At 43.3% G+C, this 14691-nt stretch overlaps 1 protein-coding gene across 2 annotated transcripts in view; it reads right to left on the minus strand.

The window, feature by feature from the left end:
* Positions 1-14691, minus strand: part of RGS6 (regulator of G protein signaling 6) — a 557198-nt gene that overhangs the window by 55359 nt on the left and 487148 nt on the right. For both annotated transcript variants that reach the window (XM_088024538.1, XM_028101509.2), the window contains one exon: positions 4358-4468. In XM_088024538.1, coding sequence (XP_087880664.1) covers positions 4358-4468 — 111 coding nt within the window. The remainder of the gene's footprint in view (positions 1-4357; positions 4469-14691) is intronic.

Genomic DNA, 14691 nt, shown 5'->3' on the forward strand with positions numbered 1-14691 from the left:
TTCACTGACTTCTGCAATCTAATCAGTCTCCCTAAGACCCCCCAACAGAAGGGAGAAGAGTGGACTTATTGGGAGCACCATGGAGAGGAAACTGAAGAGCTTCAGAAACCCCATCAGGATCTGAGACAGAGCAGAGCACCCGGCTTAAGGGACCGTGGAGCTCTACCACCTGTCCTGCTCTGAGAGGGGACCCAGTCTTTCAGTCTGCTCTTGACTCACATGGCCAGGACCCAGAGGGACCCTGCTGACTGACCTATGGCCCCCCAAAACACTCTCAGGTGAAACCCTACAGCTATGTGGATGGCTCAGAGGAGAGCCTGCGTTGGGGTGGACGGTGGGGACTCTGTGAACCACACAAGGACCTCTCAAACTGCTGTGCCGCAGAATCACCTAGGACACTTGCCAGAAATACAGACACCCCGAACCACCCTGGGGCATCTGTCTTCTTAATGAGCATCCCAGGTAATTCTGATGTACCCTGTGCTTTGAAAACCACAGACCGCCCCCCACCCCCGCCCCGCCCAGTTATTGCGGGAATCCTCATCAGCTACAATCCAGTCCGTCTGGATCAGGGCTGCCCTCTAGAATCACTTGGACAGATGAAAAACAAACAAACAGACAAACCAATGCCCCACTGCCAAAAATTCTGATTGAATTGTCCTAGGGAGGGGACTGGGCGTTGTTTTTCTTGTTGTTGTTTGTTTTTTAATAAACTCTCCAGGTGGTTCTAATGTATGGCAGGAGTTGACAGCCAAGAGCTTCACTTATGAAAACCAACAGTCCCTCAAGTTGCTGGGTGTATGAAAAGACGGACGGATCTGCTCTGAACGGTGATTAGTCACAGTGATTGATTCTGTGATAAATGACCCCCAACGAAACAGACTATGTCAGAAATAGAGGGGAAGTATGAAAGCAAAACAAAACAAAACCTGTATCACACCCTCAGGGGGATTTAAGAGGATAAATATAAAAAAGACGGAGCAGGCTACTAAGAAAAAGGAGTCCAAGTAATAGTAAGAATTCTTGGAAATGAAAAGCATGATTGTCAACGGGCCCTCCCAAAACTCAGTAGGAAAAGAAAACTCATAAAGTATAAAATCACAGAACAGACATTGATGAACACCAAGCCGGAAGCTCTGAAGAGTAATTCAAGGAATTCTATCCTTGAATATAACACAAAAAGACTAAGAGATGGGAATTATAAAAGAGAAAAAGATAAAGAGATACGGCTGCTCCATCCCAGAGGCTCAGAGTTTCTACAACAGGATTTCCTGAGAAGAGAGGATAAAACAGAAAAAAGAGTATTAGTGATTAAAGAGAGAGAGAGAGAGAGAAAGAGAAACCCCTTGAGTTAAGGAAAGATTTACATTCTTGGATCAGATTAGAAGGGATGATGTAGGGCACGTCAGAACTATTAGAAAGAAGATACTCATCTACAAACTATTTTTCTTTTAATGTTGATGGAGAAATATTAAGTCCCAGTATGTTGGTCTAAAATATATCAGGTTAATAGATCTATCAAGAAGAATGGGATTTGAAGGAGGCAAAGGGAAATTTCTATTTTTTATTTTACATAATTTATTATTATTTGCATGAATTGATGCCATTGATTAAAAATTAAAACATTTAATAGTAAATATGATTAGAATAGAAACTAGAGTAAGGAAAGCTAATACAAAACTTGATTCATAAAGCAAAAATCAGGGAAGAGGAAAAGAAACAAGAAGAACGAGATCGGGAAAACATGAAATATCAGGAAAAGATAAAATATATAATCCAAGTAAAATGTAACTGTTTTCTATCCCAATGTCCAAAGCAAAATACACCATTAGAAAAGTGGGTGAAGAACACAAAACAGTCAAGTCACAAGAGAAAAATGAATATCAACCATGAGAAAAGATTCTCAAGTCTTTCAACAAAGAAATGGGAAAAAAATGAGATTTTTACTTTAACTTATCACACATGCAAAGATGACAAAGATTGATAATCCTTGAGAATAATGCTTGAGTTGGTGAGGAATGTGGGGAAATGGACACTTTTAAGCTGTGGGTATGAAAAAATGATACTATTTTGCTTAAGAGGAATCTGGCCATATGAACTAAAATCAAAATTAACATGCCAGGCCTAGCAATTCCTAGCAACTCCTGGAAGTTTATCCTAAAATAATAATTGGACTTGTGTATAAGGATGTTCTTTGCATCATTGTTTATACTAGCAAAACAAAACAAAAGGATATATCCTTAATATTTATGACCTGGGGACTGGTTAAATACATTATACTACACTCATACAAGGGGACACTATGTAGTTACTGAAAAAGATAAGGTGGATTTATATGTGTTCCCATGATATATTAATTAAAAAATTATGGGACAATGTATATATAATGAATCCATTTATGCAAAAGAATATGATACTGTATATACATAAGAATCTAAACTCCCTGAGTTCATGGCACCCTTAGTGTCTCAGTAAATTTTTCATGGTGTCCCTGGGCCAAAAAAACCATGTAACAGCTTTGTTTTAAATAGTCAGGTCCAAAGGACTTAATAAATATCTATGTCCTAAAACTTACTAGCTACAAAGTACGTATAAATTGAAAGAAAAAACAATGTTTACTTCATTCTTAAATAACTACAATGTGGGCCTGTTGAGCACTGTACATCTTCTCAAACTTTGGCATCAAACTGGACCCCAACATGCTCATTTTCTGTTCCATTTTGATTTTTGCACAGTACTTGCCTTTTATCATAGCAACTGCCCTGAAAACCCAGATTTGCAAAGAAAAGAATGTAATATGAAATGCTGAAAACGGTGAAGTATGTTAAGCTAGTACTTTATGCAGTATCGGAAACATGTCAGACGCCACGGTGTTTCCCTCAAGGATACAGAATATCCTGGGGTAACCCTGTGAATTCCCTGCAGTGGTCCAGGGTGCCCTGGCTCAGTTTGGGAACCATGGCATTAGACTATAAACAAAGATTCTTTCTGGAAAGTGAGATTGGATGGGCGGGGAGAGAGACTTTTCTTTGCTATGTACATCTGACTAGTTTGAACTTTTTATAATAAGCAAAATGTAAAAGTCACAAAAGACTTTCATTACTTTTTTTAAAAGATTTTTTATTTTTTTTTTTTAAGATTCAATTTACTTATTTGAGAGAGAGAGCATGCAGGGGAACGAGTGGGGGAGAGGGGAGAGGGAGAATCAGGCTCCCCGCAGAGCAGGGAGCCCGATGCGGGGCTCCATCCCAGGACCCTGGGATCATGACCTGAGCTGAAGGCAGACGCTTAACTGACTGAGCCACCCAGGCGCCCCAGACTTTTATTACTTTTTATAAGATTTTTTCATTTCCACATAAGAAACCAGAAAAAGAGCAAGAGTGAAAGCGAATGAGGGAGATATAAAGAAATGAAAAATGAAATAAAAAGTCTTCTAGCCGAGGGGCAGTGGGTGCAAAGGCACACCACACCAGATGTGTCTGTGCACTTCCCTCGGTGACTGTGACTCTGGTCCAAGTCCCTCTGGGCTTTGGCTCCTGGGCTAGTCAAAGAACGCACTACCTTCCCTCACAGGCAAAGAGCTACTTGCAGTCACTCCCCGAGAGCAGAGTTATGAAAACCACAGCTCTGGAGCCTGCTGTCTGGGTTCTGACCCTAATTCTGACCCACTCGCTGCGTGACCTCGAGCAAGTTCATTAACTCCTCTGTGCCTCAGTTTACTCATCTGTTCAATGATGAGACTACTGTTTACCTGTTGTGGGGACTCCAGGCAAGACACCATGTGGCTGGTGCTGAGTCCATGCTCGCTCTTACTATTGTTCCTGCTGCTGTTATATACAAACAAATTGGCCGACAGATTTTTTTTCCCCTTCAGCAATCAGAACTAGGAAAATGGGGGGCACCTGGGTGGCTGTTGGTTGAGTGCTCAACTCTTGGTTTCGGCTGGGGTCCTGATCTCAGGGTCGTGGGATCGAGCCCCGCATTTGTCAGGCTCTGCGCTCAGCAGGAAGTCTGATTCTCTCCCTCTGCCTCTGTGCCCCCATACTCTCTCTCTCAAAATAAATAAATAAAATCTTAAAAAGAACTGGGAAATGTGAAGGACTGTCCCCGTTATCATGCTATCCAAGGGTCAGAGAGAGGTCAGAGAAAGCCACTGAGTATCCATGTACAAAAGCGAAGCTATAGGGAGGTAGAACCATGTGTGGGCAGGACTTAGGAGGTAACTTGAGGGGCTTCTGTTCTAGTGATAAAAATCGTCAAATTAAAATAGGAAATAATGTAATCTCACTATCTCATGATTTTTTTCTCACATCTCTTTCCTTCTCAAACACTAAAGCTTTTTTTTTGTTGTTTTTACCTCATCTCTATGTCCCATAAAGTGATATCGTCGCTGATCCAGGGATTGGAGGGCTCAGCCGGCGTGACCAAAGGATCATATTCCACATACTGTTCCGTGTAAGCAATTAAGCTGCAGGAGGGAAGCAAAGAACATCACTGATTTCCTGTAAAAACTTGTATTCTCTTTTACACAAACATTCTGTCTTTATATAATTCTAAGTTAAAGGGAAAACACCTTTACTCCCAATTCTGGGACAAATCCAACTGTTTCCTTCTCATGACGAATGCATCATTTTTGCATCATGCAGTCATAGTTATGTAGGCATTTTATATCTTCTCCCCACTTTACTCTTTACCTGAACCCTGGTGCATCCGTTCCTGGCTGCGCTAGCCTGACTGATACACAAGTCCAAACCTGCTTGTGTATCACCCTCTCACAGAGACTACGGATCTCAGGGCATCCGGGTCACACCAAGGACACTAGAAGCCCTCCAGGCTGCCAGCCAAGTGTTCCTACCTGGGAGACTTCCTTATTACAAAGACTAAAATCCTGATAGACCAAAAGGAGGTAATGCATTATAAGCATTATTCCACAGAGCGACTTAGTTTTATCAGTTATAATTTAAACGGCCACATAATTTTTTTAAAACAATAACATAGTACTAAATGATTTCACACACACAAAAACAACAATTTTAGCAAAAAAAAAATAGAGATTTTTTTTCTCCTATCCCTTCTCACAGAGACTTATTATATTTTCTACCCTTCTGTTTCCTTTAGCACTTACCTGTATATTTCTAAATTTGGTTTTTATAGTTGTTCTTGATTATCAATTTTAGATGAGGATTTAACTTTCCCTTCACCAGTCCCCAAATCTCCCACCCCCCCATCTCCTCCCATGATCCTCCTAAGAGACATATAATAATTTCTGTTAAATCAGTATTTATTATTGTCCACATTATTAAACTAGATACAAATTGTCTTCTGCGGCACTAAGTAGCATACTACCCTCTTCAAGCCTTCTAACAAATCTGTAAAATGCCTAGCAATAATTTTTCCACATCTTAAAGACATTACATAATCGTTGTTCAGTTCTGTCTCCCCGTCTCCCAGAGGTGCTCTCTTCAAAGTCTTGAGTCCTCTCGCTCCAGTCTGGACGGTTGGCTCTACACGCCTGATGTAAAATCACCCTCCTGGGACGTCATTCACTTCCGTGTGGAGCCCTTGCTTTTCTGGACTTCACTCTGTTTACTGGTTTTACTCCCTGATTGTGTTGAAATACTCCTTGAGTCGTTTCCTAAGAAAGGATGCATAAAGGCTAACTATTTCAAGTCCTTGCAGGGCTAAACATATTTTTATTTTATCTTTATACTTGGCTGACAGTGCTGGACACAGAACCCCAGGGAAAAAATTATCTTCCTTCAGGGTTCTGAGGGTGATGCTCTACTGTGCTTTTTGGCATCCAGTGTTACTGCTGATCCAGTTTTATTCTGGATCCAGTTTGAGTCTTGTTCTTTTGCTTAGTGTCTTTCCTCTCTAGAGACACAGCCTTCTCTTCATCGTTGCAGTGCCCTGAGATTTCACCCTGGCCCTTGATGGTTGTTTTTATTTACTGTGCTGGGTGTAAGGTGCAAGAGATTAAAAAAAATTTCCCAGAAGTATTACTTCTTGGCTAATTTCATACCCGTCATTTCCTTGGTTTTCTCTTGCTATAATTCTTTCTAGTTGAACATTGGACATTCTGGATTGGTAATCTAATTTTCTTAAATTTGCCCTGCCATTTTTCATCTTTTTGTCTTTTTGCTTGACAGTCCTTTCCATCTCGTTATTTATTTATGTTTTTAATTTGGGCTATCACTTTCTTAAGTTTCCAGAGTTCACTCTTGTTTATCATAGGATCTAGTTCTTGATGTATGGATGAAATATCTTCTGATATCTGATATTAATATTTCTTCTTTTTTTAAAAGATTTATTTATTTATTTTAGAGACAGAGAGAGAGTGCGAGTGGAGGGGGAGGAGCAGAGGGAGAGGGAGAGAGAGAATCTCAAGCAGACTCCTTGTTGAACACGAAGCCCGAGGCGGTGTTCAATCCCATGACCCTGAGATCATGACCTGAGTTGAAATCAAGGGTCGGACACTGAACTGACTGAGCCGCCCAGGTGATGCTGATATTAATATTTCTGAGGATATTAATTCCATATTTTTATTTTCTGTTTTTTTTTTTTTTAAATAGTTTTTGGTTCCTCCAAGTCCCTTTTGCTCTTTGTTTGCATCATACTGCATCACACTGGGGTTTCCCTTGAATGTCTGGAAAACCTCCGGACATCCACTTGTGCGTAAGAGTAAAATACTAAAACATGCTTGGAGAACTCAGTGTGTATGTGGACAGGGCTTCACCAGACTTTTCACTAGAGCTCCAAATGAGGGATTTGGGGGCTCTCCTTGGGGGACATTGATTTTTCTCTAGAGCAAGGGTAAGTAAACGTTTTCTGCAAGACACAGTAAATATTTCAGGTTTTACAGGCCAGATGGTGTCTGTTGCAACTACTCAGCTCTTCTGTTGCAGCAAAAAGCAGTCATAAATAATTCATGAATGAATGTGCGTGACTGGGTTCCAATAAAACTTTATCTGCAAGAACAGTAGAGTGGAGTAGACTTGGCCCACAGGTTGTAGTTTCCTAGGCTCTTGCCTGTGGGCATATACATCTAGCTTCTGGAGGGCTGAGAGCCAGGCAGAGACGGGATGGAAGATCCCACTGTTCAGGATGTTGATCTTCAATTAATTTGCTGTTTTCACCTGGCCGTTTATGATGAGAGGTGCCTGAATTTGGAACTGATGTGACTCAATTTCTCTGGAGAATAAACTGCTCATCTTCTATGGTGGTAGAAACTGGGGAGAGATAGTTTTCTAGTGGGGCAGGTATCTAGGGATCCAAAGATCCAGAGACAGACTTTACCCATTCCTCTTGGTTAGCCCATGCTTTATTCTTGCTCTCCATGGTCTCTGGTACCTTCAAGAGCCAAGACCAAATTTTTTGGGGGGCAATCTGGCTCACTTTATTATAATACTGACACTCTTAACATGTAGGTTATAATGTTCTTCATTCTGTCCCCAACATCTTGGTTTTTTTTTTAAATTAAATTTTGAAATATTTCAGGAATACAGAAAGGCATAAGAATTGTAAGGACATCACCCTTGTCTTCACTACCCAATTTTAAAAAATACAATAGAGATAGGGGCCCATGGTTATACTTTAATTCCATAGATTCTCAATCTGGGAAAAATCTGTTGAAATGGTTAATCCATTAATTTGTTGCCCGTGTCATTCATATAATTTTTATTCCTTTACTTACATGTTGCTTTTGTCTTGAGTGAATTTATTATAATTAATGTAATAATTTCCTTTATAATAGACACAGATTTTATATATTTTTTTAGTATACATAATGCTGTAGTAGAACACTGTTGTTCACATAGGTTTTTCCATCTTTTGGGGTTATTTATTTAGAATTAACACCCATAAGTGGAATTACTAGACCAAAAGGTATGAATATTTTTATGGTTATCGATCCACAATAAAACTTTTCTCTAAGCACTGCGAACTTGAGTGTCATCAATCTCTCCTGAAATGATAAATTCAGAGCCACAGTTCTTACTACTGAATTAGAGGGCAAGCATGGTTAATTACTGCTGTAAGTGTGAAGAAATTAGCCAGCAGCTACATCTCATTGCCACTCAAAAAGTGTGGTCCACAAACAGGCAGCTCAGTTATTACCTGAGAGCTTGTAAGAAATGCAGAATCTCAAGTCCCACCCCAGACCTAAAGAATCAGAAACTGCATTTTAACCAGATTCCCCAGGTGATTCATATGCACAGCGAAGTTTGAGAAGCACCACATCTAATTCTTTAATTTTCTGAGGAGCTCAGGACACACACTTTATTCATCCAATTAAAATGAAGGAGCCTAGGATACTTTCGGGTTTTAAACATGACTGCAGACTTCCCATCACCTCACAGCCTCCTCGCTGTCCCAGGTGTGCACTGTTGCCCAGCAGGGGTGTAGAAGGAGCATTGGTCCAAGTTGGAAAACCTTGGTTCTCATTCTTGGGTGAACCATTTAAGTGATCTTTGTCAAGTTCCCCATGTTACATAACGGCCTCGTTGAGCACCCAGGACCATTTGAGAAAAAATGGAAAAGCATTTCAAAAGAATCTTCCAAATCTTCTATACACGTAGATATGTGATTGCAATCACCATGTGCAGTGGAGGCATGTTGTCCCTGTTGGAGCACAAGGCAGGCAGTGTGCCCAGACAAGCCTTCATCCCTAAGAGCTTTGTGGCATCTTAAGGCTCTGGGGGCAGCACTGTGGCAGGAAGGGTGCTGTGACAGCTTCACAGGGAGCCCTCCCTTTGCCACTTGGGATAATTCTATTCTTTTTGAGAGAAATTGGTTGCACATTAAGGCACGTAATAGTTTCCTAGGGCTGCTGTAACAAATGACCGCTAATTGGTGGCTTAAAATGATAGAAGTCTACTCTCTCTTACTTCTGGAAACTAGAATTCTGAAATCAAGCTATCAGCAGGCCCATGCTCCCTCTGGGGACTTGAGGGGAAGAATCCTTCCTTGCCTCCTCCAGCTTCGGGTGGCTCCAGGCAGTCCTTGGCTTGTGGATGTGTAACTCCAATCTCTGCCTCTGTCCTCACATGACTTCTCCTCTGGATCTGGGCTTCCTTCCCTTCTCTCTCTTGTCACTGGATTTAGGGTTCGCCAGAATAATCCAGGGTGATTTCATCTCAAGATCCTTAATTTACATTTGCAAAGACTCTTTTCCCAGATAAGGTCACATTCACAGTTCCCTTGGATTAGGACTTGCACATACCCTTTTGAGGGCCACTATTCAACCCACTGCAGGTAACATGAAAGAATCCCCGCATGAGGCTGGAGAGGGCACCCTTGCCTACCTGACTCCTTTATTCAGATCAGCACGAAAACTAACCAGCAGCTGGTAACCTCAATTCTCTTTCAGGGACAATGAGCCAGGTGAGATGTGTCTGAGTCATGATGAGGTGTTGGGGCTTTCCTGATTATGATGTACTTGGGCATCCACAGAATTCTCACAATTTAAGATGGTGGATGTAGTCCATGGGGCTCTCCTTAGCGGTGACACCTTTGTCTCCCAGAACGTCTGCCCCTGGCCATTCCAATGACCTCAGCCTCCGGTGGCCCCAGTCTCCAATCAAAGACTTCTACCCGAGGAGCCCAAGGTAAAGGGTGTGTGTGTGTGGCAGGGGGGAGTCTTCTAACTAGTTAATTTCAAGTTATGGGGGATTTTTTCCAACCAAAAATGGATTTCCCACAAGTGATACATAGGGATGGAAAAACAAAACTTCCTCCCCTGCCTTCCTTACCCCTCCTCAGATTTCTGTAAAGACAGGCTGGAGGTTGTACCAGCTGTCTCTCCAGGTTGTTTTATGAGATATTCCACATGGCCACACCTCATCTGGCGAAGGCAGGTCTGACCAACCACGCTACCCCTAGGTCCCTGGATGGAGCCCAGCAGGAGGGCCTGGGATGAGAGGAGGCAGGGGAGGTGCATGAGAGGCTGGGTGAGAATTCTGAGTAGTTGAGCACTTGGGGGAGCCTGCCTGTTGGTGGCCCGTTATTCATTGCCAGTGAAGACAGCTGTCGTGCTGACCAGCCCAAGGCAGCAGCCTCACAGGGCCAGGGAGCAGCTAGGAGGATGTAAGCTGTAGTGAAACAAGGGCTCACAGCCAGGTTTCTTTTAGAGAAATTTGGGGATACCTTCAGAGGGTGGAGAGGGGTGGTAAGATTAATGGGTGATGTTGGTTCAAGAGAAGTAGTTGAGAGCCCAAGGAGTGATTTTGTAACCACTGAAGTTAAGAGCGCAAGATAGGACTATGTAACCTGCATTCATTGTGACTGAAGTTGTTCCCATGGCCTCAGCCCACGTCGTGCCTTCTCAGAACAGGATTCAGACGGGACCCTAGATATGCGTGGAAGAACATGTGAAGAGAGGGGTAAGAACTTCCTACAGAAATGCCTGACAGTCTGTACTGAAGCAACAGACCTCAGATCAGGATGATCACTAATCAGTCACCCAGCACCAGTGATGGGCAACCTTGGTCAGCAGGGAAATTTGTTGTATTGGAAGAGGTACAGCTATTTTGTTACAGTATAGCTACATGAATAAAGTTGGTAAGAGGCTTTGTAAAGAAAACAGTAAAAATTGTATGGGCATGTGCATTTTACATGAAATATTTTATTGGTAGAAGTGGAATGTACTGACTGAATCATCAGAATTAGACAGGGCTATTCCAGGATGTTCTGATCAAGCAAGAGACTTGGAATTTTTTTTTTTTTTTAAGACAGGGAGGGAAGGGGGATGGGCAGAGGGAAAGGGAGAGAGAGAATCTCAAGCAGACTCCCCACTGAGCCAAGAGCCCAAAGTAGGGCTCGATCTCATGACACTGAGATCATGAGATCACCATCATCAGGTCATGAGATCATGACCTGAGCCGAAATCAAGAGTTGGATACTTAGCCAACTGAGCCACCCAGGTGCCCTGAGACTTGGAAAGTTTTAGAGGTATTTTAGAAAGGAAGATCTTGAGATTCTCAGAGGAAGAGAGAGATTGGATGGTATATTAGTTTCTTACGGCTGCTATATAACAAACTGCTACCTACTTGGTGGCTTAAAAAAGGACAAAAGTATTATCTTATCGTTCTAAGTGTCAGAAGTCTGAAATGGACATTGTGGGGCTAAAATCAAAGTGTCAGCAGGATTGAGTTCCTTCTGGAGGCTCAAGGGGAGAATCCATTTCCTTGCCTTTTCCCCCTGGTAGAGATGTCCCATGTTCCTTGTCTCCTGGCCCCCTTCTCTCTTCAAACCCAGCAGTGCCTGGCCAAGGCTGGTTCACATTGTGTCAGTCTGACACGGACCCTTCTGCCTCCCTTGTCTACAACAAGGACTCTCCTGGTTACACTGGGCCTACTTGGATAATCCAGGGTAATCCCCCTGTGTTAGGTTAACTGATTAGTAACCTTAATTCCATCTGCAGATGTAATCCCCCTTTGTCATGTAACCTGACACTTTTACAGAGTCTGGGGGTTAGGACCTGGGCATCTTTGAGGGACTATTATTCTGTCTTCCACGGGTGTAATTTGAGAGGCATTTGTGCAGAAGGTGGAAAATGAAGTCACTTAACGGAGGGTGTGGTGGTAGGTAAAAGGTTTGTACATGGCCTGCGTGGACTTTTTGAGAATGGCAGCAACATGTTTTATTGCATTGTCATTGTCACAACCTGTGCAAATAAACTGAGTTTTCATGAATCTATGCTCACCCGTGTCCTGTTTACCATCACTTCATGGAAAAGACAGGAGATAGCCAAGTGCCTTCTCTTGGAGGTTCCTGTGAGTGGCTTTGGCTGTTAGTAGTCTGTTGCCTTAACTCCTCTCCTAGCTTTTGTGGGGCTGATCCTTCTCAGAGAGAGGGGCAGAGAAGGTTAACTCCATAATCAGGGTGGCAGAGGACTGAGGGAAGGTGAAAGAATACCCCACCCTAGGAAGAGATGGAAGAGGATCGCCTCTCCCCTAATCTCAACACCACGAGACTGGCCAGAAAGAGCACAAGGGGTGGCGTGAAAGCAAGCACTGCTCACGTTGCCCTTGCTCATCTGGGCTGGAGGTGTCTTACTTAGGAGCTAACACTTCCAAAGTGGGATACGGAGGAAAGGAACAATGGGCTGGTTGCCTAGGATAAGACCTAAGCTTCACGCAGAGAGAGTACAAGGCATCTTGTACGAGGGTCTGCATCTAGGCTGCGCAATGCCATTTCTCAGGTGTGAAAAGAGGTACAAATGGAGACAGAAATGTTATCTAGGAATATAGTGAGTGTACTTGGTTGGGTTGACCCTTGTGCTGTGTCTCTTGGGGTCTGAGTGAAGCAGCTAGGGATCCTGGGTGGTGAGAAGCCCTCCAGAATGGGTGAACTAGCCCAGAAGATGTCTCTGCGTTCTTGCTCAGTCTCACCCATCTCCTGGGAGTTTCACCCCAACATGTACCCAGGGCTTCTTTAGGGGCTGCCAAGTGCTTATAAGCCCTGCTTCCGGCCACAGTTGATCCGTCCAGGAATGGATACCTTACTGACCCAGGCTGGGTTGCTACCCTCTTTCTCTAGCTTCAAGTGTAGAAACTGCAGTTACAAAGTTCAGGGGCTGGAGGCAGTCCTGTTTCCTAACACCTGTCTGTGATGAAAGAGGATGAGGTCAACATGGAAAGTGGAACAGGACAAGAGATGAAGAAGAAGCCTTGGGAATGTTTGGGGCCCTGGCGCCAGCATTTTTTTTTTTTCAAGTAGGCTCCACGCCCAGCGTGGAGCCCAACATGGGGCTCGAACTCGCGACTCTGAGATCAAGACCCGAACCGAGATCAAGAGTCATTCACTCAACTGACTGAGCCACCCAGGTGCGCCCCAGCTCCAGCTGTTCTTGAGCCTAGGGGTATTGCCGGCCTTCCCTGAGCTCAACTCTGCAGCTCTTCCTTGTAGCCTGTGGGTGAGCACATGGTCCTTCAGCGGAACTGAGTTCAAGCTGGGGTTCTATTGCCTGGCAACAAAGCAGTAGAATTGAAAGAAGGATGAACATGATTGGAATGTGAAGGGGAGTTCATGGAGGCAGCCCTTTGTAGCATTAGCCAGAGAGGCCTCCTCTCCCCCAGAACATGTACTTCCTTGCAGGGCACAGACAAGATATCAGAGTCTCCTGGAGACACACACAGACAATGAAATGGGCCAGTAGGCAATGTGGGAGGTAGCAGTCCTGTTTGAGTGCAAAGTCAACATCAATGACTACAGGAAGACTTGAGAGAGGACAGGGAGAGCACAGAGAGAGAACAGAGAGGCATGGAAAGAGCTTGGCAGACAGTTGCTGCATAACAGCACACATGTAACAATGTCCACAGATCGTTGGCGGTGGGTGGCACCCAAGCAGAATTGCGAGGTGTTACAGACTGAATTGTGTCCCACCCCCCCACCCCCGCCAAAATTTCATATGTTGAAGCTCTAACCCTGCAGTGTGACTGTTTTGAAGATAGGGCCTTTAAGGAGGTCATTAAGGTTAAGGGAGATCATGGGGTGGAGACCAGATTTGATAGGACTTTGGTCATAAAGACAGGAAGAGACACCAGAGCACTCTCTCCTGTGTGTGTGCACAGAGGAAAGGCCACGTGAGGACACAACAAGCAGGAGGCCATCCGCTAGCCAGGAGGAGCGGCCCCACCAGAAACCAGCCCTGCTGGCACCTCGATCATAGACTTCCAACCTCCGGGATTGTGAGGAAATAAATGTCTGTTGTTTATGTCACCCAGTCTGTGGTATTTTGTTATGGCCACCTGAGCTGACTAATACAGGAGGAAATGGAAAAGATAAAATAAATACAGGAAATCCGGAGGAAGTCCATTAGGAGCATGATTTCTCGTTGACCAGTTTTAACATCCTTGTCTCCTTATCTCTGCCTCCTTCTGATTAGTAGATGGTGTCATTATCAAAGGCCAAAATCTCACATTAGTAGAAGATCCTGACACACCAACCATTAGCAAATGTGCTACCCATCAACATCAGGCGCTGTGAACTGGTTCTCGGGCGAGGATGGAGCTGGCCAATTTATCCCCATAGTCCTTTCCATTTCCTTGTAGAAGGGGGCAGGAATTCACCACCTGGCTGCCAAGGGTGGAGCCCACGGTCAGTCATTCAGTTAACATTATTTAGTACCTACTAGTGCCATGAAATAGTGAAGAGCTCTCTGGCTCACAGGATGATGCTCACACCGAGCTAATAGCAAAGTCATGGCTTCTAACAACTGTGACCAGTAGTCATGGGTTATTTTATATATTTATATATACACACACACACACACACACACACACACACACACACACACATATTTTATATATGGGGGCTCATATATATGACATATATATGTTATAGATCTTATAGTTGACCCTTGAACAACATGAACAACATGAACAACATGGGGGTTGGGGCACTGAGCCCCCGTGCAGTTAAAAATCCATGCAAATTTTGACTCCCCCAAAACTTAACTGCAAATAGCCAATGTTGACCAAAACCTTACTGATAATATAAACAATGCATATTTTGTATGTTATATGTATGATGTGTTGTAAGCAGAGCAAAGAAAATGTTATTAAGAAAATCATAAGAGAAGATGCATTTATAGTACTGTACTGTATTTATTGAAAACAATCCCTGTATAAGTGGAGTTCAAACTCATGTTGTTCAAGGGTCAACTAACTGTATATATATAAAGGAGGTTAT

This window comes from Eumetopias jubatus, unplaced genomic scaffold (assembly GCF_037043125.1).
Source record: "Eumetopias jubatus isolate StellerSeaLion01/CBP00866 unplaced genomic scaffold, mEumJub1_p1.0 scaffold_7, whole genome shotgun sequence".
In the NCBI taxonomy this organism is placed as follows: domain Eukaryota; kingdom Metazoa; phylum Chordata; class Mammalia; order Carnivora; family Otariidae; genus Eumetopias; species Eumetopias jubatus.